The sequence below is a fragment of the Podarcis erhardii genome (assembly GCF_964252035.2).
Source record: "Podarcis erhardii genome assembly, chromosome: 4".
Classification (NCBI taxonomy): Eukaryota; Metazoa; Chordata; class Lepidosauria; order Squamata; family Lacertidae; genus Podarcis; species Podarcis erhardii.
This window is the reverse complement of record NC_138508.1, coordinates 54,557,515-54,583,776: the sequence shown is the minus strand read 5'-3', so window position 1 is coordinate 54,583,776 and position 26,262 is coordinate 54,557,515. Positions and strand designations below refer to the sequence as shown.

At 40.3% G+C, this 26,262-nt stretch overlaps 2 protein-coding genes across 3 annotated transcripts in view; one reads left to right on the top strand and one right to left on the bottom strand.

Moving 5' to 3' along the window:
* Nucleotides 1–25,205, top strand: RCAN1 (regulator of calcineurin 1). 2 transcript variants are annotated; one of them, XM_081859925.1, is made up of 4 exons: nt 1–42; nt 17,788–17,961; nt 19,614–19,773; nt 21,062–25,205. In XM_081859925.1, the coding sequence occupies exons 1-4, from the start codon at nt 16–18 to the stop codon at nt 21,238–21,240; spliced, it is 540 nt and encodes a 179-aa protein (XP_081716051.1). In that variant the 5' UTR covers nt 1–15; the 3' UTR covers nt 21,241–25,205. The 2 variants fall into 2 exon arrangements, with proteins under 2 accessions (XP_081716051.1, XP_081716050.1); XM_081859924.1 differs by lacking the exon at nt 1–42 and adding an exon at nt 15,499–15,799.
* Nucleotides 1–26,262, bottom strand: part of CLIC6 (chloride intracellular channel 6) — a 133,424-nt gene that overhangs the window by 41,818 nt on the left and 65,344 nt on the right. The gene's annotated exons all lie outside the window — the stretch shown is intronic.

Below are 26,262 nucleotides of genomic sequence, written 5' to 3'. Positions count from 1 at the left end.
TTGGAATGATGGAGTATGGGAAGTGGCCAAAACCAGGTGAAGGTACCTTGCACATCCATTTGTACATGGTCTCTCTACCTGGTTTTGGCTTATCCCCCCCCGCCGCCCTTCCTGAACCCTATCCTGTGCTGTTACAGAGGGTCTTCTGACTCTGGAGCAGATTTTTAAGGAGTACCAGGCTACAGTGAGGAAGAAACTCCCTTTGCATGATTACCGTAAGATTTACCGTTAAGATTTATTATATTTTCAGAGTGACCAAATAAACAGCCTGTTCTACACTTTCACATTTAAATCTTACTTTACTAATGCGGTCTGGCAAATTCTGGAGCTTACTACTGTTTCCAAACCACATTAGTATGGAGTGATGTGTTTTCAGCACCTCAAAAGATGTATTTTTCCTCTAAATTTGTATATGCTCAACCAACTTCCCCAGTTGCAAGAAATGTAGGAGTGATTAACAGTTTCGGAAAGTTTAAAAATTGTATTTTTCTGCATTACTAGTTAATATTATTAATTCTGGGACCTGCAGCACCCGAGTTAAATAAGCTTCCCCCAACCCCCCTGTAACATAGTTAAATTTATATTCTGGTGGTAGTAGTAAGATTTGTTTGAAAATTGTGGCTGCCAAGTCCAGAAAGAGCTTTCCATAATTTTGATTCTTCTTAAAGATCATATTTAGTATACCTTTGCTTTTTCAGGCCATAAGAGTGTTCCTTTGCCTAGAAGATAGCAGTTGTGTATCTGAAGAAGTGTGCATGCACACGAAAGCTCATACCTGGAACTAACTTAGTTGGTCTTTAAGGTGCTACTGGAAGGAATTTTTTGTTTTGACTATGGCAGACCAACACGGCTACCTATCTGTAGCAGTTGTTAAGATAAACTTTTAAAAGTTTTGTCTACAGTATCTGCAAGTTTCTCTCAATTAAAGACACGATTTGCAGATTTTAATTTTGCAGATATGATTTCTGTCAAGTCTCTTTCAGATTAAAATTAAACTTAACATTAGAAGCTTGGGAGTGCTAAGGAGAAGTAACAAGAGGAAGACAACACAGATGATTATTATTAGATGCTTCAGATGCTTGGTAAACAGGAGGGCCTTCCTTCCCCTTCCCCAAATCTGTCTGCCAAGAGATAGCGAAATTTAACTCCCCACCTTTTTTCAAGTTACTTCCACATGTCTTAGCCCTCTTGCATGGACTTGAATGAAATATAATGTAAGGGGAAAGAGGATAATAGGAAAGTTGAGGAAATTGACCCATGAATCATTAACATATCTTGGAATTTTTTTTCTTTGCTTGAGGAAACCAGTTATTTATAGCTTTGCAGTTTGCATGATTCTAAGTTTCCATTTGATGCTTTAAGAAGATTATTCCACTTAATCCTTTGTTACTGTGTACTTAACCAGCTAGTTTGTAGCAGCCCAGCCTTAAGGTATCATATGACAACTTATGTTAAAGGTCAGTTGTGTATTGGGAGGCTCTGTTCTTTGGGGAGAAACTCCTTTAATAGCACTTCTAGTATATATTGCAAGTATATATTGAAAGAGTGATGCAATAACCAGTTTTTCTAGCCTGGATAGTCAAATAGAGCAGAAAATTATCAGACCACCATAAGGGGTCATAACGGTCTGGCATATAACCAATGAACAGAAAATTTATTGTATGCCCATCAGCCTGTATGCACATCAGTATAGCTTTCACTCTGCATTCCATTTGCTAATGAAATAGTTCCAATTATTTTCTAGTTTACATTGCCTGCTTATAGTTTTGGAAGGGAATACAATACCTGGATGATCCCACTGCTCACTTTCTTCAAATCCCTCCTCAAAACCTGCCTTTCCCATGAAGCCTTGGGTCCAACCCCTACTTCAGCTAAGCCTCTAACCAAATCTAAGCGTATGCAAGTGAAACAACTGCATATTCTTCCCTGTTTTCTTTTGCCCCTGTTTCCTCCCCCCTGTTTCCCCTGTGTCGAATTTTAGATCACAACTTCTTCAGAGCAGGAATTCTGCAAAGTGTATACTGCAAAGTGCCAGGCACATTGATATTGCTATTTAAATAGGTTTTTTTTAAGCCCACCACTTTAAGCCAATCATGCTCTTTTGCCCACTGTTCCAGGGTATGCAAATGATGTGAGAAAAATAATAGATTCAATTATAGGTTAAATCTAAACATAAGCAGCCAGAGAAATGAGCAGGTAGTATATATGAGTTAGCTAGGAAGATTGTGCAGTTTCCTTTGGTTGGTTGGTTGGTTGGTTGGTTAATTAACCACCTTTATCTTCCAAGGATCTTAAGGTTGTGTGCATAGTTCTCCCCCCATTTCATCCTCACAACAACCCTGTGAGGTAGGTTAGACTAAGAGGTGGTGACTGGCCCAAGGTCATCCAGTGAGCTTCATGGCTGACTGAGGATTTGAACCCTTGCTCTCCCAGATCCTAGTCCAACTCTCAAATCATTACATTACACTGGCTCCCCTGTCATAAAGTGGGTATTGTAGCTAATACATCTTTATCCGGAAGAATCCATCAATATTGTTTCGTAAGTTAATAAAAATCTATTATCTATGTCAGTGGTTCTCAATTGGTGGTCCGTGGACCCCAGGGGGTCTACATAATGCACCCAGGGTGTCCGTGGCACCATTCACATAACAAAACCTACCATAGAGGTATCAGGGCTATGCAGTACTTAGCTAATTGGGAACCACTGATCTAGACAGTATGCACAGTGGTGTTGAGGGAAGACTGTTTTGATGGTAAGATCCTTGGGGCATTAGTTGGTGTTGATTCTGGTAGAAGTAGTGTAAGTTTCAAATTTGGATGTTAATTCAGTACTTAACAAACTCTCACTTATAGAAGAAGTTGCTTGCCATTTTCTAAAATACCTACTCATCCACAGGAAAAGATAAAGTATTGTTTCAAAGCTAGTAAATTACAGCACAATCCTAACCATCTCTGCTCAGAAATAGGTCCTTCAGTGGGGTTAGAACTGAGGTCTTAGATTCAGTCATTTGATAATGATTTAGTTACTACTTGCTGAGGTTGGCAGTATCATAGTTATGCAGGTAGTTGATCCTGTGCTTCAGAAAACTAAGCTATACACTGTCCTTTGAAACTAATTTAGTAATTCTGTGATGCAGAATATTTTCAGTCTGAATGTCCCTTGGGAGCTCAAAAGCTTGGTCATTATTTTGTGACAATTAAACTGGTTCTAGTAAAGGTATTGCCCAACTGTGGATTTTAGAGGTTTTTCTTATAGAAAACTTTATTTTTTTAATGTTGCTTTTGGTAGTTGCGTTTTCAAAGTTTGATTATAAGCTAGGAATTGTTTTGGGGGAAACATTTCAACATTTAATTTTACTTGTATCCATGTATTCTGTTGCTAGATAAATAAATCAGCAGTTACAAAACACTGGGGGTTTATTAAAGTTTTATTTACACTTCGATGTAAAAAGGGTTCTGAAGCAGCAATTACAATGTTTAACTATATTTTTCAGGAAACCACAATCTTTCAAATATATTTTCCATTAGGTTAGTGAAAGAAGGACAGGAAGAGCAGTTTCAATAAGAACTGTGGTTTTTTATATAGAATTGAATAAGAAACAAAACCAAGTAATTTAAGTCACTCAGATTAATTAACCAACTACAATACATAAATGTAGTTGGAAAAGTAGGTGAAATCTACAATTGAGATCCTGAAGTTCTTGTGAGTTGCTGCATGAAGTTACCGTATTTTTCGCCCTATAGGACGCACCGGCCCATAGGACGCACCTAGTTTTCAGGGGGGGGAAATCAAGTAAAAAAATATGATTCCCCCCCCCCCCCGCAGCTCTGGGAGCAGTGGACAGGCTGCACGCAGCCTGTGCGCTACTCCAAGACCTTCTCCCTGCTTTTGTGGGAGGTGGCGGAATTCCGCCACCTCCCACAAAAGCCCACAGGAGCCCAGCGTGACTCCTGCGGGCTTTTCGACCAGGAGGGAGAAGGGACTGAAACGGCCAGTCAGTCCCTTCTCCCTCCTAGAGGAAAAGCCCCCAAGAGCGGCGCGCTCTTTAAAGGGTGCGCGGCTCCTGCGGGCTTTTCTAGGAGGTGGGGGAATTCCTCCCCCCTCGTAGAAAAGCCAGCAGAAGCCGCGCAGCCCCTTTAAAGAGTGTGCGGCTTTTGCGGGAGGTGGGGGAATTCCCCCATCTGCCGCAAAAGCCCGCAGGAGGGTTGGAGAGTAGCGGGAAGGCGTTGCGCGCCTTCCTGCTGCCCCCCATCCTCTGGGGCTGGCAATGGGGGAAGCGCTGCTTTCCCCACCGTCAGCCTCAAAGAGCAGACTCTCCTGGCTTCAGCGGAAGCAACGCGAAGCCTCCGGAACGCAGGCTTCGCGTTGCTATCGCTGAAGCCAAGGAGCCTGCATTCGCCCCATAAGACGCACACACATTTCCCCTTCATTTTTGTAGGGGAAAAAGTGCGTCTTATAGGGCGAAAAATACGGTAACTGTCAGTTGCTTTAAAGACCATTGCCCTGATCACCTTAGTAATGTTGCATAGTGGCTGATCTGCACTACATGTCAGCACTGAACTGAATATACTTTTATGTTTCCAATAACTGAACTGAAGGCAGCTACAGTATACAGAAAATAGTAATGAATATGTGTAGGTACCAATTGCGGTTTTTGTAGTTTTAAGATATGCCAGTTTGAAGAGGAGCTAATACTTAAGAACATGACAAATGTGTGGTGTAGCAGCTTGTCCTATCTAATAATTATCAAATGCTGGGTAATTCTGGTATCCTAGTTTATCTTCATTCATTCTGATTTGTACAAAAGATGGTTCCATATCAAAAAACCCTGGTATGAGATGAAAAAAGAGTTACAATTTTTGTAAACTGGCCCAACTTTCAGTGATATTTCTTTGTCAGAAAATATAGTTACCGGTATATATTTTCAGAAAATGTCAGAAGATATATATACAGTGGTACCTTGGGTTACATACGCTTCAGGTTACAGACTCCACTAACCCAGAAATAGTACCTCAGGTTAAGAACTTTGCTTCAGAATGAGAACAGAAATCGTGCTCCGGCGGAGCAGCGGCAGCGGGAAGCCCCATTAGCTAAAGTGGTGCTTCAAGTTAAGAACAGTTTCAGGTTAAGAACGGACCTCTGGAACGAATTAAGTACTTAACCTGAGGTACCACTGGAGAGAGAGAGAGAGAGAGAGAGAGAGAGAGAGAGAGAGAGAGAGAGTTCAATGGGTTTTTAAAACTGCCTTATTTTTACAATGAAAGGTGGTCTCTAAATTATTTTAAGTAAATATACATGCCAAGATTCCAAATTATTCTTGAAGCAGCTCCCTTAAACAGAAAACAAATCAAGATATAATTGAACAGACGTGAGATAGTCAGGCCTATGTATCACTTAGATTAATTAAACCCAGTTATAGCAGTAGCAATAAAGATGTCTTATCAAAGCATCTTATTCTGAAGTACAATCATTGTTGTTTTCTGTTTTAAACAGAAGAATCATTATTGTTAAACCATATCTCATTTAATTTAATACAACCAAGGAGTCAGAAGCAGTGGTCCCTCTCATTTAATCAACTGTTGCATAGTAGATAACTCATGGTGTTAGGCAGGAGAGGGGCAATTCTCCTGTAAGACAACACAGGCGTAGTATCCCATAAGTGCAACTGCACAATGGCAGTCGGAAGAATAGCCATTACAACTCAGTGCAGCACTTCTTTACATAGCTTGGGAAGCCTTCTGAATAGAACAGAATATAAATAGTAATATCTTTTGAATATTATCCTCTAGTTTAGAATTAGTTTATTCCATTATAGTTTTATTGTGTTCTAGTTAAATTGATTCAATGCTTGTCATGAATCTTGGGGTCATTAAAGAACAATTTTTTTAAAAAAGCAACACCTCTGACTTGACGACCTTTGCCTTTGAAAAGTGGATGGTGGAAAGAATTTTTAAAAGTTTCATTCATGACTTGTAGAGCACTTTGGGACACTTTTCAGCGGTGATGCTTACAGAAGGTCCAGTGCTATGCTTTTTCCATGGAAATTTTCCATTCGGAAAAACATTTCTCATAAACATTTAATTCATATTGCGTAGTCTTGTGTTGCGTGAATGAACCCTGGGATCTTGAGAAAACTCTGCTCCTTTTTCAGGCACAGTCTTAAATAGGAGATCAAAAGCTATTGCGATGCATTTATTATGTTAACAGCTTTACTGCATTAACATTAAAAAAATAAAAACAATGAAAGTGAACTGAGGGAGGAAGAGCTACATTGACCACGTTAACTCGCAGGGCTGGGGCCGATGGAGCTCGTTCCTCCACGTGCCAGCCACTGGAAGGAGTCGCTCCATAACCAGCCCGCCAAGGGAAAAACAAGCTGCATTGGCTCGTTCCACCCTTGGTTTGAGGGCCAGAGTGTGATGGCGCCTTCACCCAGAGGTATATCGTGTAGGAAAGCGCCATTGCACTCTGGCCCTCAAACCAGTACTAGGTGATGTATCGATACATCACCCAAACCTAATCAGATGACATTGGTATAATACTGCAAGGTTGCTCTTTTTGACGCATCTTAAGTTGGAGGTTCTGAAATGCAGAAAAGTCAGGGCTGGCACACCCATGAGGCAGGGTGAAGCAGCTGCCGCTAGTTGTATTGGTGCCAGTTTCCCTCACCAAAATTTCACCAGAACCTGCTGTTATCACCTTTGCTTTATGCCACTGTACAACCTAGGCAAGGGATGCTTTGGTGGGGGCATTATAGGGGCACTTCCTGTTTTGCCTTAAGCAGCGAAATGGGATGCGCCACTCCAGAGAATAATCATTAGGTGGTCCACAAAGACCCTAAGCAATTTTCAAGAGGTCTATGGGATAAAAAGTTTGGGAACCATTGTCTGAATTGAAACTCCCTTCCTTGAAGTCTCCAGAGGCAGTGATTGAATCTGTGAATAAATTTAATTTTGTGAGGTACACTGATCTACACCTGGGGATAGCTTTGTTTCTTTATATGCTCATAACTGCTATGCTTAAAAAAATGGTTTAAGTTCTATAGGATGAATGAATGAACCTATGAATGAGAATAAAATTCAGTAAGCAGTCTTGGATCTCATTCTCCCTTGTGCTTGGTAAGCATAGCAATTCTGAAAGAAGGCGATTATGCCTAGGGTCCATAAAAAGTCAGTAAATTGCGAAGTATACTGTGATGGCAGCAATAGCTTAGTGAATCGGAGGATTTGACCTGTGTTCCCATCTCAAGCTGCATTTATAGCAGATATAAACATGACTACATGTTCTTAAAGGTTTCCTGTGTTTTCCATCCAAAAGGGAGCAGTCTGTGTGAAATGTTTTTCCAGCTTGTCTGGAAACTGGAATATAGCTGTGAATCACTTACGGAAAATGCTATGCATTTTTATTTTATTTATTTTTTGTTATCTGGAAACATTGTGACTTTCCATAGTTTTATAATGTAGTACATGTGGTTTAATAAGAAAGGACTGCAGGAAGTTACTGGCCAGTTCTTCAAATTAGTTCATAATCTCCCACCCAAGCACTCTTGGTTGCAACTTCCCATGCTTAATTCTTTCCTCAAATGGGAAACTTTAACGTAAAGAAAAACACTTGCAGATTTTTTTTTAGCCTAGGAAAATAACGTGCAAACTATTTTTAAGAAGGTAAGGGGGAGACTTCTGAAGATGTTTTTTAAGCCTCTAAAGGTATCTTAATAGTCCATTAACTGCTCTCAAACAAGCTCTTTTTAAAAAATAATAATTAAATATGCAATTTCTTAATCTTTTAAGATTTACCTCATATTTGCATGATATTTGTGCTTCTGTTATGACCCACCTTGGATCAGGCTGCGAACCACTAGTGGTCCCAACCCACACGTTGAAGACCAGGGGTGTAGGAGATACTATATCTCTACGTTCATGGAGCTTTTCCAAAAAAAGCATACTGAGTAAATGTTGTACAAGGCCCCTTGTATCCTGACTCTATTCTGGAAATGAAAGACTTCCTAACTCCTTGTACTGCATTCATATTAAAACCTCCCACTGGTATCTAGTGTCTATTCAACAGTAATTCCATGGATCCTGATGGTCCTGAGCCCCAGTAAAGGAATTTCACCTGGGCTGTTGGTTGTGATAAGATGCACACCACATTGAAGAGGAACAGCTGTCTCTCATACACACACACACACACAGAGAGAGAGAGAGAGAGAGAGTAGAACCTCTACTTACAACCACCTCCACTTGCAGACATTCCAAGTTGCGACCACGACAAACCTGGAAGTAACCGGCAGGTTTGCTGCCAATCGTGCATGCGCAGGAGTGGCAATCACCGTTCACACACAACGGCGCCTCTCCCAGCGACCCATTTCACCATAAGGACGGGCCTCCAGAATGGATTGTGGTCATCCACTGTGTACACACACACACACACACACACACACACACACACACACACACACTTTCCTGTTTTCATACCTCTTCTCCAAGGAATTGATATATAAAAACAAAATGCAGTTTAACTGGGAAGGTGAAGCGGAGCTTGTTTAGTAGATAAAAGTGAGATGTGACAGCCTGGCTTACAGATGAAAGGAATGTGTGTGTTGAATACTTCTGCTCTGTTAGGTACTGTACTTTAAGAAGATAAGAATAGCCCTGCATGATCAGGTCAAAAGTCAACCAGATACTTTCATTGTTTTGGAAACATTAAGTTTTGCGTTCTTTTTAAAATTGAAAGTCTGTAATTACTCATTTGCACATGAGTAATATGCTTTGTGGGACACGGGTGGTGATGTGGGTTAAACCACAGAGCCTAGGACTTGCCGATCAGAAGGTTGGCGGTTTGAATCCCCGCGACGGGGTGAGCTCCCGTTGCTCAGTCCCAGCTCCTGCCAACCTAGCAGTTCGAAAGCACGTCAAAGTGCAAAGATAAATAGGTACCGCTCCCGCGAGAAGGTAAACAGCGTTTCCGTGCGCTGCTCTGGTTCACTAGAAGCGGCCTAGTCATGCTGGCCACATGACCCGGAAGCTGTACGCCGGCTCCCTCGGCCAATAAAGCGAGATGAGCGCCGCAACCTCAGAGCCGGCCACAACTGGACCTAATGGTCAGGGGTACCTTTACCCTTTACCTTTAATATGCTCTGTGGTGAAAAGAGAAGATCTGGAAACTTAACGGTAACTTGACTGTCATTACTGTGACTTCATTAGATTAGTATGTACTTAAGATATACTGATAGTTGTCTTTCAAAAATCTGCATAAATCTACTGATAAGGTGTGAGACATCCTTTTCTGACAAAGCCATGTATGATAGCAATTGTTAGAAGTCCTAGAACATCTGGCAGGAAAGCGGTCATGTGGGTTTGTTTGCTTTTGTTCAAAAGGACTTACTGTACTTGGTCCTTTCAGCATGACTTTCCTCTCTGGGAATTTGTTTGTGATTCCACAGGGCTATGTGTTGATCTCGAATGCTGTTTAATGTCTATATAAAGCTTTTGGTTCTCAGTGGACTATATGTTTAACAAAGAAGCAACTATCTCTGTCCTGAACCAATGTTTGGATGAGGTCAAGTGGCTGAGGGGAAGTATGTTTAAATTTAATCCAGACAAGACGGAGTGATGCTGATAGCAGTGCTTGTGATTTGAAGCAGGGTGGATTGCTGTAAATTAAGACTGTTTTAAATCGTTTTGTTTCTATCTACCCTGAATTTGAGCAGATTAGGCGGTCTGTGATTAATGCAGTTTCTGTAACTTTATATTGGGTAATAGCAGTCCTAGATCTGGATCTACTTTTTAAAGAAGCAGACCAGATTTGTTGTTACAGGTCCCGATTTCCATTGTTGACTCATTTTGGAGGCTTTTACTTTATTGGATATGTCAAACTGTCATATTCTGGTCTGTGCTACTGTAGTTTTTTAGTCTGATTACTTCATATCTGACAACCTTTGAAGATGACAGAAGCTTCAGGCAGTACAGAACACCATTGCCTAACTTAAAACAGGTGTTGGAAGGCACAGCTGTATGAAACCTGCTCTGTTTTAACTACCATGGTAATAGACTGTATTGTCTGTGCAATCTGTATGCAAAGTTGAAACAGTAAAAGGCTGGATGAGAGCTTTTACAATGACTGCTTCAGAACAGTAGAGCCCCTCCTATGAGTAGAAATTAGTTGTTTTAATCCAGGGGTAGGCAACCTAAGGTTAAACCCATGGGTTTAACCAGTCCACGAGCCGCCCCCAAACCGAGCTGCCCTCTCAGAGAGTCCCTGCACACTGTGCTAAACTGGCGCAGTGCAGTGCAGGGGCTCACTGCCGCGGTGCCGGAAATCGCGTCTGTGCATGCTCAGATGCCAAAAATCACGTCTGTGCAGATGCAGATGCTGGAAATCGTGTCTGGCGAGATGGAAGATGCTGGAAATCGTGGCCGTGTGCGGATCTGGCCCACGGAGGGATCTCTGCTGGAGTGAACTGGCCCAGGCGAAGTAAACCTTGCCGACCCCTGTTTTAATCTCTCTCTTCCCCCTCCTCCCAGTCATTGAGCCAGTATCTTCTATTGCCCATACCTAGTTTGGAGATTAGTTACTGTTTTTAGCCGAGATTTCCAAGGGTTGGCTTGTATTTCAAGGCAAACCACTGTTAATCACGTTCCCCACAATTTCCCCTAGAATTGATATTTCAACAATACATAGTAAAACATCAGACTGGTTTCCCCCTGGTTGTATGAGTGGGGAGAATACCTCATGCTCCTCTTTTTTAATACACCATTCAATTAATCTAGAAATTTTATAATATGTCTTTTGAATATCTTGGAGAAAGCTTACTTTTACTTTGTCACTCTTGCAAGCGATTTTCAGTTCAAAATTTTACAGGCCTGTTCTCTGAATGGCTTTTTAAAAATGTTTTGTTTTGTTGTTAAACTACTGGCTGTGAAAGAGTTAAATGTTTTTCTTTTTAAATGGTATTCAAAGTTGAGCCCTTACATCTGGAGGTCTGCCTAACCTCCATGAGTTCACCAACCTACAGCCTACACAGTTTCATTTTTTTGTGTCCAGCCTACTCCACTGATAATACCACCATAGAAATCTTCCTGCTTTCCTTTTTCCATTTAGCCACCAACAAATGGCCTATGCCTTTCCCCCCTGCAAGCCCTCCTCGTAGGTCCTTTCTTCAGCGTTGTGCTAAATGGCGGGTATCCTTGGAGTGCCATTGCCAAAAGAAGGGAGCAAAGGTTATGTAGTACAATGGGGTGGTACAAATTGACCTGTGCATCACCTCCTCTCATTGGGTGTTCATATCCGGGCCATGAAGTGTATCTGGCTGTGCTTCCTGGCAAAGATGAAGAAAGGAGAAGGATAAACAGAAGCTCCTGTTCTCAGTGCACATGCAGTGTGTGTGCCCTTACATCTCCTATTCCCTTTATTAGTGTACACAGGGGTGGGGTGATTCAGTTTTAAGAATGCTAGGGTTCATTGTAACTTAATCAGAGAATGTTTCCCAATACAGGACTGTGTTCCAGAATATGTGAACAAAGTGTCACTAAGCATATGCATCATTTTTTCTTTCTGCCACTGAATCCTCCCAATACTCCTGTTCAGAGGATAGAATAATGTAGCCTTCACACAGGGCTGAGCCCAGAACCTTTCCTTTAGAAGTTAAACACACACACACACATTTTGCTAGCATACCATGCAATCAGAAATGCATTCATCTTCATATAAATCCTCCCTCTCCCACTTTCAGCAGACATTTACCATAGTGCATTTCCCCCCATAGGCTCCTGACACTTCTTCTTCCCCAGCAAGTTATCCCTTCTCTCCCCTGATCCAGTCAGACCACTTCTTTCCTTTCCAGCTACAGCTGCAGAGTTGTCCGCCACCTACTGAGAAGGCAGGAGCTGTTATGTATGCACTTGGATCGCCACCCATGTTGTGTCTGCCCAGTGACTGAAGGAGGAAGGCTAGCAGTGGTGATTCTTTATCTTTGAGCCAAGGAGGACGATAACTCTGAAGTGGCCTCCTTTTAGAAATGATGCTGCCACACATCTTACTCTGCCTTGACCCAGTTAACTAGCCAAGAGCATTCATCTCCAAAACACACACAATTTGCATGTTTTGGAGAATGCAAAACCCTGGAGAAGATTTCAGATCTGAAAGAAATGCCTTTGCTTTGCTTAGGAAAATTGCATGTAGTACTGACCTCTACTTCCAATGAATATTTACTTAGCATACCTCATAAAATTAATCTTCTTTAATGGCTGCCACATTACTTCTATATTTTCGAAAAGGAAATGGTCTTGGTGTTTCATTTGTCCCAGTAGCTCTTGATGCAACCCGAAGTCTGTTTTGCACCCAGCGCAATCTAATGTACAGTCATACCTCATGTTGCGTCTGCTTCATGTTGCGTCTTTTCGCGTTATGTCCTGCGGCAACCCGGAAGTACCAGAACGTGTTACTTCCAGGTTTCGCCAGATGCACAGAAGCGCTAAATTGCACCGCACGCATGCGCAGACGTGGCACTTCTGGATGCAAACACTTCAGGTTGCGGATGTGCCTCCGGGACGGATTACGTCCGCAACTCGAGGTTCCACTACATGACACATACAGCGCTCCATCTTAAAACTGTTACAAATTTCAGTCCTGAGTTTCTCCATAGCCTCTTGCTTTGTATGCCCCTTCTCCCCTACTCTGTTTTTCAGTTTTTAAAAAACCCAGTCTTGAGTTCTGGGGAATTCACAATCTTACTCAATATTTGGATGCTTTAGTTGGGATCTCCGTCCCTAGCTTTAACTGTCTTGTGTCCTCTTCAAATACTGTTTTTTCTCTCTGCAGTGGAGCAGGAAACTGTAGAAAAGAAGCCATTGAAATAATTCCCCACAAACTGCAATACCAGCTTCTGGTTTCTTAATGTCTTCAGTGACACATTGTTTCACCAAGAAACAAATGTTACTCCTTGCATACTGTTTCATCATTCTTTCATATAAAACTACTTGCTGCTACAAATTCTATTGCTACTAAATTAACTTTTCATAGGTATTCTTCCTGAAAAAGCGAAACAAACATGAACAAAGTATAACATGTTTTTTTAAAATATCCTTACCAAATAAACTTAGTAAGTAGCAGGATAATTTTATTAATTAAAATTTGTTGCTTTTCTCTTCCACATAGAAAGCACGTAGCAGTGATGACCTATTAGAAAGAAATTCACAAGGGTATTAAATTATATTATTACTGGAGCCAAATGATGTTCACAATTCAGTGAGTGAGATTTCAAGGTACCCAAAACTTTTGCTCAGGGTGAATATTGAAGGAAACAATAAAGGGAAAGATTTTTTGAGAACATGATGTAGTCTTTAAGTCATGTCCACTGTTTGTTTCAGTCTTTAAATGGTAATAGGAAGCCCATACAGACTCTGTACGGTTACCTCTTATTGGTAGCAGTGAGAAATTCCTATTTTAATATGACTTCTTGTTCAGTACACTTGATCAAGTGCATTTTGATTGCGATCATCATTTAATAAAAGTAAAAGCTGAAGTTACTTGAGGAAGAACAGGAATCAAAAATGTTTTGTGAAAAGCATGGATTAGCATGTGATGTGAGTATATAGATGTCAAGTGACATCTTTGAGGCCGAATGACAGAAAGTGAAGGGGGATAAAAGTAAATTATGAAAATCTGATTTTACTACTTTTAGGATAAAGGCTTGATTTCTCCTTCCTGTACCATACCTTCATGTTAGTCCCTTACCATTTTGCAATACTTCAAGCTTGCATAAGTTGGAAAGATTATGATGGGGAGGAGGGTGGGGAAGGAATTTCAAAGGGCACTCTTTTTTTTTTTTATCTATTCAGGTTTCTGCTTTGTACTCATGAACTGTGAGGTGTAGGCTTGCCTATCTAAAGTGGATCTATTTGCCTCCAGAGTCAACAAGAAACCTGTTTTTCAAAAGGCACGTGGATTTATTGCCATTTGGAGTGGATGTTTTAAGAATTGCCCAGGAGCCTCATGTCTGTATTCCCACGTCTGCTGCTCCTGGGCACACGTGATCAAGATCGGAAAGGTTTGGGTAATCTTAATCCTCCCATAGATTAACCTAGCAGGTTATGGTTTCCCAAGCTGATAGTCATGACAATTGTTTCCCCTTTCAGGCCACAGTTCACTGTAGATACTCTGCAACAAGACCCAGCTCATATATTTGACTTAGTGTAAGAATATTGGGTACAGTGGTTAACTTGGTAGTCGAACAAATTGGCTCCCAAATGTCGCAAAAGTGAGTGTTCCGGTTTGCGAAAGTTTTCTGGAAACCGAATGTCTGACGCGGCTTCTGTGGCTTCCGATTGAGTGCAGGAAGCTCCTGCAGCCAATCAGAAGCCATGCCTTCATTTTCGAACCATTCCAGGAGTTGAATGGCCTCCTGGAATGGATTAAATTCGAGAACCATGGTACCATGGTACCACTGTACTTGGCTCAGAGGGAGTTTTAGGGTAGTGTGACCAGTTCAGTCACACTGGGCACTGGGTTGTAAGACGCGTCAAAACAATGCTGTAGAATGGAGTGCAAGAAGTTGTTGGGGGGCGGGGGTAGCATTGCACAGGATGCCACTGAAGTTGTTAGTGGCCCAGTATCCTATTTTCAATTCAGAGTTAGGATACAGATAACTCACATTTTACACACAGTTATCTTGTGCACATTCAGCTTGAAAGAAAGAAAGAAAGAAAGAAAGAAAGAAAGAAAGAAAGAAAGAAAGAAAGAGGGAACATCCACACTGGCAATCCCACCCACCACTGACCCCAATGTGTTTTTGACTATACATAAATTTGGGCTTTATGTGCTATTCCTGGAACATAACCGCTGTGTAAGCTGAGAGTCACCTGCATATGAAAAATAAACTAGTAAACAGTGCTTTAAAAATCACACTCTTTTCCTTTGAGGGTTGTTTTTGGAAAGGAGAAGTGGGAGAACGTAACAGACTTAAAAGGGAAATGGATTCTTCCAGCGTTTGAAACATTTTGTGTGACACAGGAACACTTCAAAAGAGGCTTTCTTCAGCCTTCATTAAAGAATTCAGTTAACTCTGGAAAGTACAAGCCTGAAGTCCTATACTCACTTGGGAGTAAGTCCCATTTAGTCCAGAGGGACCTGGTTCTGGGTAAACATCGGGAGGATTGAGTTTCACCGTGACTAAGATTTAGTATGCTTTCCAAAACTTTGCAGTGTTTTCTGCCAGCTAATTGCTGTTTATTGCACTAAACCTTGGTCCTCAAACAGTAACTTTTTCCATCTTAAAGTGGGTTGTCCCATTCAAGTGAAGAGCATGTTGTCTGAGTGCTAAATGGAATTACTACCAATGGAAACTATGCTGCAAGAGGAGTTGATAAAGCAGCTGCCTATGCAAACCTCAGCTGTTTTTTCCATTCTCCAGAGCAAAGTTAATTAGCATAGGGAAACTGACTAATGTGCTTACGTCACCTCTTTCCAGTTGAAGCTTATATTTTGTCCCTGACTGCCTGAAAGCATGTGGCAGGACTTTGTTCAGGAATTTGCTGTCGCATACAGGATGCTCTGAAACCTTCCCCCCCCCCTTCTTTTTTTCTTTTTTTGGTTGAGGGGCTGGACTTGGTCCTTTTTATAAACTCTCACTCTACAGTACAAAACTGCTTCTTCAAAAAAGGACTTTTTGGTGATCTTGTACTGAGCTCTTAGCATTCTTTAAGAGAGCAGAAGATGCATTTTAGGAACTTTGATTACATTTTTGGCTCCTTAATTGCTTGCGTTCCTGACAACAAGGTTTTCAATCAACCAGAAATTAGGGTAAGGCTTTGTAGATTTTTGTTTCTGGTGAGGAATATAGTTACTGAAAAAATGTAGGTGTGTTCAAATGACTGACTAGGTTAGGTCTTGATATAGCAATGTCAAAATAATCCCAAACTGCAGAAGCTGGTGTCCATTTGTGTTTCTGTATGCTTTATAAATTCTTACAATAATGCCTTAAGATTATGCTAGGGTTGTAGCTCAGTGGCAGAGTACATGCTTGGCATTCAAAAGCTCCCAGGCTCAATCACCAGCATCTCAAGGTAAAGACAGGAGAGACCTCTTTCTGAACCAGTGGAGAGCTGTTGCTAGCCAGTGTTGAAAATACTGGGCTAGATGGACTAATGAGCTGATTTAAGAAGCTTCCTATTTCCTGTGGGGTAATTTGTATGATCCTTTAAGTACTTTTGTGTTAACTGCCTACAAATTCTCAATACTTCTAACTGTAAGTGTGAACTTTTAAATATTCTTCTAGTTTAAATAATTTAGCCTTACTGTTTACCAATTTCATCCAGCTTTTCATTTGTGAAAGTAAGGTGGAGGGAAAGTAGCAGGGGGTGGGAACTGGGTTTGAAACTTTGAACAGGGCTCACTGTAACTTGTTCAAAAGTTCAGTGCCTGGCTTTTTGCTTTTTTTGCTAATAACAAAAGCCTAGTTGTAAGTAGAATGAAAACACATTCTCTATACTCTTTAAGAGAAGTAGCTCAGTTTTGGGCTGACAACTTTCTGTACAAAGTTGTATAGTATTTCCATGTGTTACATACTTGTTTGAAAGTTTAAAGAAATAATGTTTTGTTATCTCCTTCATGCAAAACCTATTATAGACTTGTGACTTAACTGAACCCAGCAAGTTCAGTATTCTGTGATTCCCATACAAGTTAGTCAAATTATAATAGGCAAAAGAAACTGTGGTCAGTTCCTGTTAATGGCTTGTGAAAGAGGAAATTATAACATACATAGATACTCAGCTAATGTGAGTAAGAACTATTGTCTCCTTCTCAAACTCCACTCCTAGTTTCCTTATTCTCAATATTAAATGGCAGACACCTCTGTGAATGATGCATAAATAAATTTGAGTTGATTAGTTGCCCAAAAGTTTCAGTAACACATGCGCTAAGCATGCACCACTACAGTATGGAGCTGTCAGCTGGTGGCGGATTTGCCACACCTGAAGTTCCACAGATTATTTGTTATCTGGGGTCAGAAGCAATTGTCTTTTTTCAGACTTTCTGGGGTTTTTTGTTGTTTTTTTAAATGCAAAGTAGATAACCACCACATCTGTATCTCCACTATTTCTTCATCCAGCCACAGCCTTCCCCCCACCACACTGGTGTTCACGCTTGCTAAATAGGGCCACACATTGTTTTTTAGCGGCTGCATGGTAGTTTCAGCTAGTGTAGATTTTCCTGGCATCGTGGTGAAAACGAAGGCTGACACATTCACTTCATGTACATTGTTAAAGATACAGAACCAGTCAGGAAAAAGACTATATTCAAAGGCATGATTCCTATTAATACATATTAATTGATACTGATTCTCATCAATGTAGCAAAGGGTTTGTGTTTTGTTGGGTTTATTGTATGGTACAGTGATGACTTGTTGCTTAAAGCCATTAGGGCTTACCTCTTGAATTCTACCATTTGGTTATCAGGCTGATTGCACATATCCTTGAGTGAAATAGCTGGAATGGAAACATTTTAACCCACATAACTGAACTGCAGTTTGAGTATCATGTTCCCTGCAAATAGAGGTGTGGCACTGGCAGAAGAGAAAAAGCTATATAATACACTATCCCCCAGAGCCCAAAAGTTGCAAAACCCCCCAAAAGTTCCCTTGTGTTTGTTTAGGTCCAGGGACACACATTCCCCACAGGGAGAGGAGGGATAATATTTACAAGTACTTGGTTGTAGCTTTGCACTGAAATAATTTTTAATGGTTTATGCAATACAAGATAGCTTTTTAACAAAATGTTTCATTTGTCTTTCAGGCAAGATTTGAGGCACTCTTTAGAACATATGACAAAGATGTCACATTTCAGTATTTTAAAAGTTTTAAAAGAGTACGGATAAACTTCAGCGACCCTTTATCAGCAGCTGACGTTAAAATTCAGTTACACAAGAAAGAATTTCTCGGAAAGGAATTGAAATTGTATTTTGCTCAGGTAAGACAGAGAAACCTACTTGGTAAACATTTAATTTCATTGTTGCTAGTTTCATTTCACATCCTTCCTCCAGTGAACTCTTGAGTAAAGCATTCTCGCCCCACAACAACCCTGTGCAGTAGAGCTAAGCAGGGCTGTGGCCCTAGGTTTCAGTTATGCAAACTCAAAAATTACAATATGTTGCAGAATCTTTTCATAAACCACCTGTCTTTCATAGAACTACTTTGCAGTGATTTGAGCAGCTGAATTGTGACGCCTGCTATTTTTGATGTGTTCTTAAAGTACCGCTTCCGAGAAAGGATGACATCACACATTCCAGTACCATTTTCATTTTCACTAAGGCCCTAATGATACGGATTTGCTTAGGCAGTTTTCTGGTTACCACTTTACAGCTAAACTGTTAGGAGATCTGGCATTTGCTCTACTTCTTTAATGGTATTGAAGTGTTCTGTTATAAGACACAGTCCTTAAGGATTGCTTCTTTTGATCATGTCACTAACAGACACTGTGGAACCTCAGGAGAGGAGATATGAGGAATAACTATATTTTATGTATGATTTCCCAAATCATTTGTATTGAAAGAGGACAAGCTTTTATTTTCTATCTTGTGTTATTTGAAAGTGCAACCAGATAAGCTTTCTCAGAGATTTCTAAAGAAATTCATGGAAGCTGAAGTGGGATTAATCTGAATGTCCATTTCAGACACATTTTATTATTATGTGTATTAAAAAAAAAAACCTCAACAAAAAAGAGTGAGATCATTGAGCAGCTTAGTTAGTGGAATCTGGGCAGCATACAACAAATTTGTAATAACAATTTCTATACAAAATAAAATATAAAAACATTAGAAAGTGCATGAATACAATAAGATATTAGTAAGAGAAAAGTTGTGAATTGTGAAGGACACATACAATCTAGAAATTGTGACTTTTTCTTTTTAAAATACATGTAAGCTGTAACTAGAAGAGGATTCTCATGTATCTGCAAGTATCTAGAAGGAAGACACTTAGAAAGAAGAGAATCTGATTTATACATGTGTATACTTACCATAATAGTGCATCTGTCTTGTGATAGTCTGTTAAGTTCAAAATGCTTCATTAGAAGCAGCCTTTATTCTGCTCTTGAATTCTTCTAGTTAAGACAGCCTTGTAAATGAGCTCACAAAAGTTTCTGGCCTCCCATTTGTTTTACTAGCCTACATTCCCACGCTGGCTACAAGGGAAGATTTTTAAAGTTCCCTGCAGCCAGTGTGGAAATGCAGCAGGCTGAGGGACAGAGTAATCCATCCTCCCAGGAATCATAAGATTATATCTTAAAGACCAAACTTCAGTATCATTTTGTTTTTTATCTTTTGGGTTGTTGTTTAAAATGTTCTATCATTATCTCTATATACCAGGTGGGTGCAGAAAGTTCCTGATTTCATTAACCTAATATTGTCAGCCCAATAGAATGGATCCACACTTAGTCATGCTTAGAGCAGACCACTGAAATCAGAGAGACAGATTATTCTAAGCATAACTGACTCTGGATCCAATCCACTGTTCTGTCTAATACCATTACATACCTCTGCCATGAGCATGACATACTTGTATTCCATGCATGTGCTTTTAAAAAATCAAAGTAAAAAATAAAAATCTGTTTCATCTCTCCAGACTTTGCATATTGGAAGTTCACGCTTAGCACCACCAGATCCAGAAAAACAATTTCTGATTTCACCTCCATCTTCTCCCCCTGTTGGTTGGACTCAGTCTGATGATGCTACACCTGCCATTAACTATGATCTTTTATATGCGATCTCCAAACTAGGACCAGGTAAGAGGCATGTATGCCTAAAGTGTAATGGCTCAAGTTAATTTTCCTTTTATTGTTGATTTACTGTAATAGGTGTGGCCGCATAAGAATTGAACTTATTCACTATAACACCTGTGATCTGAATTGAGAGTTGTTAGGAGACCTCTATTGTCTTCACATAATTAGTTTTCAGAAACGTTTCACAATTCCTCTTCACAGAGAGCTCTGGGAATTGTAACTCTGTGAGGGGAAAAGCTGTATTCTGACAACTCTCAGCACCCTTAACAAACAAGATCCTTTGGCAGAAGTCATGACTTCTGTATGGTGTGAATGTGGCCTTCACTCCTTCAGCAGCCCGCTTAGTTTCTGCAGTAGGTACAAACATAACACATGGAATGAATGTTTCATCCCTCCTCCACCAGCCCCCACACTCACTTGCATAGAATTCCTTCTTGCCTATGGTTACCGGGCAAGTGTTTTAATGCAAGGCTGATCTTGCAGAGAGGCTTAGTAAGAACAATTGCACAGCCTCTAGTAAGGTCACATTAAGGTACAATTAATGGACAAATGTGGCCTGCAACAAAATGTTGCAGTGCAGATTGCCCCCTTGCAGGGTTCCATCCAGCCATTCCCTCTCCCCACATTTTCCATTTCCCTTAACCATGAAACATGCAGTATTTTATTACTATTCTGTGTGTCTCAGTCCTTATTGGATTATGTGGTGTTTTTTGATTTTTTTCTCTTTCTAAAGATCTTTGTAATTCTGCAAAGTCAGGGTTCCCCTTAATCAGGCCACACAGTTTCTGTGTGAGTTCTGCCATTTTGACCACATAGAGATTGTCACTCATCTCTGAACATTGCAGATAGAGGGAATGATGCTGGGGGAATCTAAACCAGCTGAAGTTTATAAATTTGCTGATAGTATATATGTTGATTCTGCGTTACATTTGCTTGTTAATCATAACTTTCACCTGCTGAAGAAGCAAAATTTGAAAAGGAGAATAAAACGCCCCATAGCTCACCAGGATGTGAGAAACTATTGCTGATTTGTGAGTTCATTACTGGAAGTTGAGGGGTAGCAATCAGGATTAAAAAGGGGTAATCCATGATCATGTTATCCCACTGTTTAAAAACAAACAATGTTCCATGCAACTGCTCTGAAGATCTGGGAAGAGGAGCAGGGAAAGGAGCTCTAATGCCTCCCTTTCCTCACCACAACACAGAGCTATTAGTTCTACTGGGGGAAATGTACAAGTATTTTATATCTACCATTGTCTTACCACTGTTGCTATTTTTAAAAACATTTTAGGGGACCAGTATGAACTTCATGCTGCAACAGAAACTACTCCCAGTGTTGTTGTCCACGTGTGTGACACGAATGAAGAACGTGAGGCAGAAGCAGAGAAAAAAGACGCCATGAAAGCAAAACCCAAACCAAAAATTATTCAAACCAGAAGGCCAGACTATACTCCTTCTTACCAAAGTTGAACTACGTAGAGCTTTGAAATGTTCCAAACTTGCATGCTCAAGGGAGACATTGAGGAAATGATGTCATAAATCTGATGACATTAGAGGTGGAAGCAGCAATTCTAACATACAGATGTTTTAAGAAAGGGAATGTCTTCATTTGTTTGTTTTAATGCTGCACGTTGGCTGACAAGACCAATCCCAAAATGAACTTCTGAATGGTTGTCCTGGAGAATGATTAAATAGTGGCATTGGGGCAAAAAGCATGTACTGTTGTGCTTTAGGGCTATTTTCAGATACTCCAGACTTTTGTTACAAAGCAGCTGAGGATGCCTTCCCTATTTATGTATGTCCCTGATAAAGTCCTCCAATTCATAAGGTAGCATGGTTGCCATTCTAAAATACACTCACTGATAAATACACTCCATTGGAATCAGTAGGGCATACAAGTAAGTATGTTAGAGATTGCAGCTTGTATATGACTTATGATGGTAAAGAGATGGTTTTAATGCAAAAGGGTGATGTCCAACATTAGTCATAAGCCAAGTTGACCCATTGAAATCAGTGGACTTGATGTGTCTACTCTGAGTATGACTAACATTGAATATTAACCACAGTAAGATATATTTAATCATTTTTCCTATTAGATTTTGTGCATGCCTGTAAAACTTGAGAAGTTTAACTTCCTCTGCATTTTCCAGTTTTACATTATCCGAAATACTGATTTCTCAGTTTTCCTTCTGAATTATGTTTGTATTGGCATTCATTTTTCAGTGGGGACAGATTTTTAGTGAAGTTATGTGCAATATCCCCTTTTAATGTTAACTGCCAATGCATGGTTTATCTAGAAAACCTATAAAACACTTGTGCACATTTTAAGTGGGTTGACAATTTTAAATTATTCTAAATGACATTATTTAATATTGATTTAAATTACCTTGACTTCTTTACCGATCAGAAGTACAAGAAACCAGCAGATAAAGCTGATACTGTGTTGTTACAGTTCACAACTGAAAGAGAATATAAGCTTGCCCTAGCCACAAACTTGTAAATTTATAACTGTTGGTGTTTAAATGTTGTTAATGGTGCTTGAGCACATCTAGTGTGAAAACAAATGTGAAATGTGGCATTTGCGAAGGTTGGAGTGCCTTTTTCTCATGAATTCCTGGGAGGATTGTTGCACTAGCTGTAAGATTATTTAATTTTTTAATTGGCAGTAGATAGTTATATCAAATATTTTCTGCTAAAACATCATCAAGTAAGATGTGTTATATTTCCCATTGTTTGATGCAGAGCCACAATGCTTTTTCTTCTCTTTTTAGTGCTTTGTGTCTGAGCAGCAATTTATTAGCTACTGCTAAAAGTCTAGCGGTAAATGGTGTTCAAGCTTTTTTGTACCATATTTACAAGCAAAATTTACTGCACAGCGACATCCCACTTCCAAGTATTTCTAGGAGTTTTCTTTTAGAATGGATTATTGAAATGAATTTTAAAAGGCTTTTAAAAATAAACATTTCACAATTTGTGATGTCTAAGCAAAGGTGTTTTCTCTGTTTGTTTTTTTCCTAATATGAGGGATTTCATGCTGCTTGTACATTTCTAGAAACTATAAGAAGCTGGATATTTCCATACAGATGTCAGTGGGAGCTCTGTTTTAAGAGAACCTGTTCTGTCAGAGAAATTTTAATGAGAGGTTTTTCGCTATGAGGTGTACCATCCTTCTCGGAACAGATGTAGCCAGGATAGTATAAATAGCTTGATTAAGTCAGCAGTACAGAGTGTACTGTATTTGTAATATTCCATCTTTGCCCAAGATGTGTGTTTTTAAAAACTATGAAGTCCATTCAATACAAGTACAAATGAAACAACAGTATGCATTTGTTTTCTTTCAAAGGGCAACCAAAAAGCTCCAGGATGTCATGCTGCAGATCTTGATTGTATTACCGCCTTTTTCTTATACTGTATAAACTGCTCCTATATTTGTAAATGTTTTAAATACCCACTCTACAGACCAGTTAAGCTGGATGACTATTTAAGGTTATTTAAACTTACAAGTAAATGCTGTTGAGATCATTAGGGCTTAATTTTCTTTAAGTTGCAATCCTGCAAATAGGGCTCCTTCAGTGCCGTTGATATCAAAGATTTAAGCTGTCTAACTATATAGGAAGAGCTGCAGTCCTTAGTCCCAATGAACCCAAATGGGACTAAATCAGGTATGTCAGCTGGACTGCTTTATGGAGTTTACCTACACTAGGCATGGCCAAACTTGGCCCTCCGGATGTTTTGGGACTACAATTCCCATCATCCCTGACCACTGGTCCTGTTAGTTAGGGATGATGGGCGTTGTAGTCCCAAAACAGCTGGAGGGCCAAGTTTGACTATGCCTGATCCTACACTGATGAACAACTACCTAATTGTCATTTATTAAATACAGAATGTAAACAAGACAAATACAGTATGCTATTTGCTTATAAAACCAGTCCACCTTATGACATGCAGCCCTTGGAAAATACTTCACTGTGGCAAGATGTGATATTGTACATTGCAACAAGAGAGGAATGGCAGGAGGAGAGAATGCTTTTGTGCTCAAGTCCTGCTTCTGGGTATCCCACAGGCATCTGGCTGGCCACTGTGGAAACAGGATGCTAGACTAGAGGGGCCACTTGCCTGATCCAACAGGCTCATCTTATGTGTTAGCCAATGCTCCACTCATCCTGTCTCATGTCAGTTCATTCAGCTGGCATACAGGGCTTGCTATTGAAAAAAGGCAAGGCTATGTGGTTTGCTGTAGCCTTACTCACTTTAGATAGCCCAGGAATGGACCAGAGCAACAGCTGAGCTACTGTAGTGCATTCTTTATCTAAATATCTGTGGCCCTCCAGCTGTTGTTGGATGATAGCTCCCATCATTCCTCATCATTGGCCAAGCTGGCTGATGGGAAGACCACCTCCCCATGCCTGACTTGTTACTAGCTTGCCTGCACTTGGCAAAACTTTCTGGTGGTCCTTCCTCTTGTTGTACAGCTTTTGATTGGAATTTAGTAATCGAATAATTCTTCTGAACCTAGGAGTGCTCCTTTGCATCCCACCTAATTTTCTTTAATAATAATGAGAAAACACATAGAGGTGTGGTTTCTAGTGTTACGTCTAAGATGCCGCATGAAGCAAATGGGCATTCGGAGGCTTGGTGAACTTAAGTAGGCTGAAATATTACACAAGTTTAGTTGGTGTGTAAAGGAGCAGTATTAAATAGAAGTGCTCCTGGGTCATGGAGAGTGGGGACTAGGAAGTTCCAGGAGTTGCCCATGCTTGCATCTTAATTTAATTACTACTTACTTATTGCTACGAACACACCTTTTTAGCACAAGTTTATTATTTGCAGAAATTTTTTATGACAGCTTTTTTAAAAAAATGTGCACAATTTTGTCCATATTTAAATAGACATATTTTTATATCAAATGTAATAAATTCAAAAGGAATGATGGTATGAATTGGTTGCAGGTCGTAGAAATAGGGCACATGTTCAGAGTCATGTAAAATTTAAAATATCTGCACCCCAATTTTCTAGTTTACAAGTAAAATATTTGAAATGTTAGCAGCAAAGTCCTTGCGTTTGAGTGGAACATTCCAGCCCTTGACTTTTCATTTCAGATCTTTTCCTTGCTTGTTTCATTTGCATTGATAAAAAGGTTATGAAGGAAGTTCATGATTCTTACAAAATAAATACTCAGAATATACATTATCTTTCCAGATTTTTTGGTTTGTTTGTGTTTAAACTGTAGAGCAGGAAACTCAGCAGTCACAGAAATAACCATATAAAATGCCACGTATGCATAGAAATCCAACCTAGCCTATTTATTTTTATTGCTCCTGTGGGTGAAATGGGGTCTGCTTGAGATAGCCAATGTTATATGTTTTGTTCAATTGTTATGGGCAAATGTGCATAGAAACTTTCATACTTTATAATATAAATTATACAAAAAGGCATGTCTTTGTGTTGTGTTTATTATTAAATCTCCTGAAGCAGAAACCGGAAAGGAAAAAACTAGATGCTTAACTTATAAAATTATTCTATTCAAAATGACCAGTCTGAAAACTTGTTAGTAGATACTTCCCTTGTCCTGCAGGTGGAGCTAGATATCCAGGAATATAACACTGATTTTATTTTATTTTTATGATGATGATAAGCTAGAGGCTCTGTCCGCCAAGAATATTTAATAAGAACCTGATCAAGAGCAACTTGTTTTGTCAATACCCTTTAAAAACATTACCTCTATAGCAACAAAAAAGCTGAAAAACACTGCAAATATTCAAGTTGTCCCAGCATATTGCATAAGTTCCTCAAAAAGCAGGGGTGTAACGTAGGTTGTTGGCACTCGGGGTGGGGCCAGTGTTGAACTGGACAATGGTCAGTCCCTTCCCTGGCCAACGTCTAATCAAGGGAGTCTCTTCTTGCAAACTAGCCCAAACCTGGGAGCAGAGATAAGGCAGAGAAATGTGAAGCCAGGAGCGCCACTGTGTCACCTCACTCTCCTGTCCTTGCGGCAAGGCATTCTGGGCAATGCATATGGCTCTGGCAGTGCTTTCCCACCATCCCCTCTCTCCTTCCCTCCTCAGTGAGCGGCACAGCTGCTGCTAGACTCATAATCTGGGGAACCGGGTTCGCGTCCCCGCTCCTCTGCATGCAGCTGCTGGGTGACCCTGGGCTAGTCACACTTCTTTGAAGTCTCTCAGCCCAACTCACCTCACAGAGTGTTTGTTGTGGGGGAGGAAGGGAAAAGGAGATTGTTAGCTGCTTTGAGACTCCTTAGGGTAGTGATAAAGTGGGATATCAAATCCAAACTCCTCCTCCTCCTCCTCCTCCTCCTCCTCCTCCTCCTCTTCTTCTTCTTCTTCTCCCTCCCTCTTGGGTAACCCAGAGGCAGGCTCGGCCTGCCTCCCTGCAGCTCTAGCCTTGATGAGGGAGCCTGGTCACACCCCCTCAGAAATTTGCACCCAGGGCCACAGCGCCCCTAGCCCTCCTTTGCTACGTCACTGCTATTGA

What these genes read in the sequence shown, in the direction of transcription:
- RCAN1 (XM_081859924.1), top strand. Translation starts at nt 15,713, where the DNA reads ATGCATTTTAGGAACTTTGATTACATTTTTGGCTCCTTAATTGCTTGC. An exon ending in TCAATCAACCAGAAATTAGG is followed by an intron (nt 15,800 to 17,787) that starts GTAAGGCTTTGT and finishes TTTGTCTTTCAG; the next exon opens with GCAAGATTTGAGGCACTCTT. An exon ending in TGAAATTGTATTTTGCTCAG is followed by an intron (nt 17,962 to 19,613) that starts GTAAGACAGAGA and finishes TCATCTCTCCAG; the next exon opens with ACTTTGCATATTGGAAGTTC.